The sequence below is a fragment of the Lygodium microphyllum genome, chromosome 10 (genome assembly GCF_053477565.2).
Source record: "Lygodium microphyllum isolate KBCC chromosome 10, Lygodium_microphyllum_v1.1.10, whole genome shotgun sequence".
Classification (NCBI taxonomy): domain Eukaryota; kingdom Viridiplantae; phylum Streptophyta; class Polypodiopsida; order Schizaeales; family Lygodiaceae; genus Lygodium; species Lygodium microphyllum.
In genome coordinates this window covers 144,191,611-144,194,595 of record NC_141144.1, presented here as the reverse complement: position 1 = coordinate 144,194,595, position 2,985 = coordinate 144,191,611, and the positions used below count along the sequence as shown (strand labels likewise).

At 53.6% G+C, this 2,985-nt stretch overlaps 1 protein-coding gene across 1 annotated transcript; it reads right to left on the bottom strand.

The window, feature by feature from the left end:
- LOC148030647 (reticuline oxidase-like) lies at nt 1-1,904 on the bottom strand. The gene has a single exon (XM_087686996.1). The coding sequence runs from the start codon at nt 1,687-1,689 to the stop codon at nt 43-45; it is 1,647 nt and encodes a 548-aa protein (XP_087543122.1). The 5' UTR covers nt 1,690-1,904; the 3' UTR covers nt 1-42.
- Nucleotides 1,905-2,985: the final 1,081 nt, after the last annotated feature.

Sequence of the window (2,985 nt, the reverse complement as noted above, 5' to 3'; positions counted from 1 at the left end):
GGCAAGTAATATCATGTAGATTTATGTGAGGTTGGCAATTGTTTACAAAGGGGGGATGCCTTGGGGATGATTAAAAATGTTTTCGGGATCCACCTTTGTCTTGATATCGACGAGGCGACGGAAGTTGTTTAGCCAATAACTGGAACCCCAAGTGGCCTCGGCAAGGGCTACAGCATGGGGCCCTTTTTGTTGGCCATGAGGAAGAGTTCCTAGGTCAAGATCAATGTAGTTCACATAAGCAGCCCGGGGATGTTTTGAAACGTAAGGGGCCATGGCTTTGTAAAGGCGCCTGAGGTAATTGATTTGGTAAGAGTCCCCGTTGGCAAGCCCCCACCGGGTTTGGTACTGAATGACGTAGAGGGTCCCGGCGCGGTGTGGGAAGGCAATAGCATCGCTTGCGATTTCAGCCATGGCACCGCCGTAGGGCTCGAGGTAAACGTAGGCATTGGGCGGGCCCTTTTCCAGGTAGGCGCCCACCTTGGCCCACACGTGCTTTGGGATGGGGCGCGTGGCGTAGTCGGACTTGGCCTTGAACTTGCCCTTGTCTCGATTGTAGCGGCCGAGGAGGGCCTCGGGCGAGGCGGCGCCACCAGCGGAGGCGACGGCGTCGATCCAGCTGCCCTCTTGGCAATCGGAGGCGGTCACGTTGAGCTCCGGGAAGATGGACGCGAAGAGGGAGACGGTCTCGGGGATGGTGCCCAGGTACTGGCCGTACATCATGACCTGGGCGGTGCCGTTGGCCGGCGGGGCGGGCCCGCCCGTGATGAACATGGTGGACTGGAGCTCCTTGGGCGCGCTCGGGGCCACGAACTGCCACCTGTACACCAGCTCGGCCGTCGTCTCCCTGCCCACCCTCACCAGGTTGAAGTGCGTCACCCTCTCCGGCACGGGCAGCAGCCGTATCTTCCAGGCCACCACGATGCCCCAGGAGCCGCCCCCGCCCCCCCTCAGCGCCCAGAAGTGCTCCTCCCCCATGCTGCTCCGGTTGAGAATATTCCCCTTGGCATCCACCAGGAGCGCGTCCAGGAGATTATCCGCCGACAGGCCGTACTTCCTGGACAGGAAGCCGTAGCCCCCGCCGCTGAAGTGGCCGCCCGCGCCCACCGCCGGGCAGATCCCCGCCGAGAAGCCAAACCGAGAGGTGGTCTGGGCGATGGACGCGTAGACCTCCCCGAGGTTGGCCCCGGTGTCCACCCAGGCGGTTTCGGAGGCCAGATCCACCCGCACGGCCCGCATGTTGAGGAAGTCGATGAGGACGAAGGGAGAGTCCGCCGTGTACGACAGGCCCTCGTAGCTGTGGCCGCCGCTGCGCACCCGGAAGGCCCATGGCCGCGGCCGCCCGGCCCTCGCGCACCGGTAGGCCGCCTGGACCTCCTCCGCTGTCCCCGGGAAGATGATGGCCGACGGCCGCCTTACTCCCGGCTCCGCGAAGAGCATGTTCTGCCGCGACGCGTCCAGCAGGCTCTCGAAACTCGCTGCCTCTGCCTCCCCCGCCGTATTCACGGTGAAATTGCCCACCCGGGCTTTCTGCAGGCATGCCGTCAGCGCCGCCAAGCTGGCCGCCGGATTCGAATTAGAAGACGCTGCAGCGCCACGAGTGCAGCTCAGAATTAACAGCGCCCAGCAGACTAACAATAACACTGCCACCTCTTGCAGTCCCGACATCATCCGGCCGGGCCACCTTCGCATATTGCTGTTGTTCGCGCGCTGATCACTCTCTAGCCTACCACCTACCTGTATGCTAAGCTCGTTTGTTTGTTCAATCGACTGTCTGAGCTTGTATGTGTGCCTTGCCTGGCTATCTGATTGATCGCAGCTTGGCAAGACTGTGGTATGTATGGGTCGGCTCGCTTCGTTTGGCTGTCTAGGCTTGCTGCACTATCGTCTTGAGTTGATATTTATAACGTGGATTAACCATAGAGCTATAGCCTATGACTCGTCACGACGAGCATGATTAAGGTCGCAAAACTCCTGATCCGATGTCCCGTACGTCACGACGAGCATGATTAAGGTCGGAAAGCTCCTGACCCGTGTCCCGTACGTCAGTTCGAACCTTTCTGCACGCGCCCTCGCTTTAGTTCGTTTGGCCGTACTACCCAACCTGAGACTCTTTAAGGACCACACATGTCACACACCACCACTCATTGCATGGGCAACAAGAACTTCAATGAGAGTTTGCAGACGTCGTGGATGACGAGTTTTTTTGATTCACGTCAGAATCTAGCAGATGCACAGTTTTGTATCATGTATGGTCACATGGTGCTCGTGAAAAAGCTCCCTACCGACCAACAGAAGAACATCCTAGACTCTAGTGTCTTGCTTAATCGGGATTTGCTAAACAGTTTTTAAAAACTCAGGTTAATATAATCTCCTTTTTTAAGACAAGGTCCAAACATAGCCCTTATTTGCAAGAAACCCATAACTTTAATGTATGCAATAAAGAACTATACAAATTCATTCAAAGATGTGCATAATTTTGGTGACATTAAAAGTCTTCCCATTCTCATTCTCATCTTTGCTCTCGCATAGTAGCTAGCAAAGATTGAGGAAATATCACCAAAGATTGAATGTGAAGATCTTTCTTGAAAACATGAACATGAATATACTAGGAACCTTAGAGTTTCTTAGGTAGAAGTACATCTTAGATATGCTTTAGAGTATGCACAAACTAGAAATAAAGAAAGAAGTAGCAGTTACACTTGTCCATAGCTCATCCCATGTCTCTCAATTTGCATCCATATTTGGCCAAACTTTTACTATTACAACCTCACACTAAAATATGCAACATATTGCAAAGATCACAAAAGAGATGTTTGTCTACCTTTGCATCTCGCTATTTCATCTCAATTGCATTCTAGAAATCAAGCTTCCATAGAGGAGAACCTTCTATTCATATTCTCATAAGAGATTCGATAGTTGTATATCTATTCTATATATTATTTAGAGGTTTGCCTTGGGGATCCTGAACCAACCACAAGGCTCCCA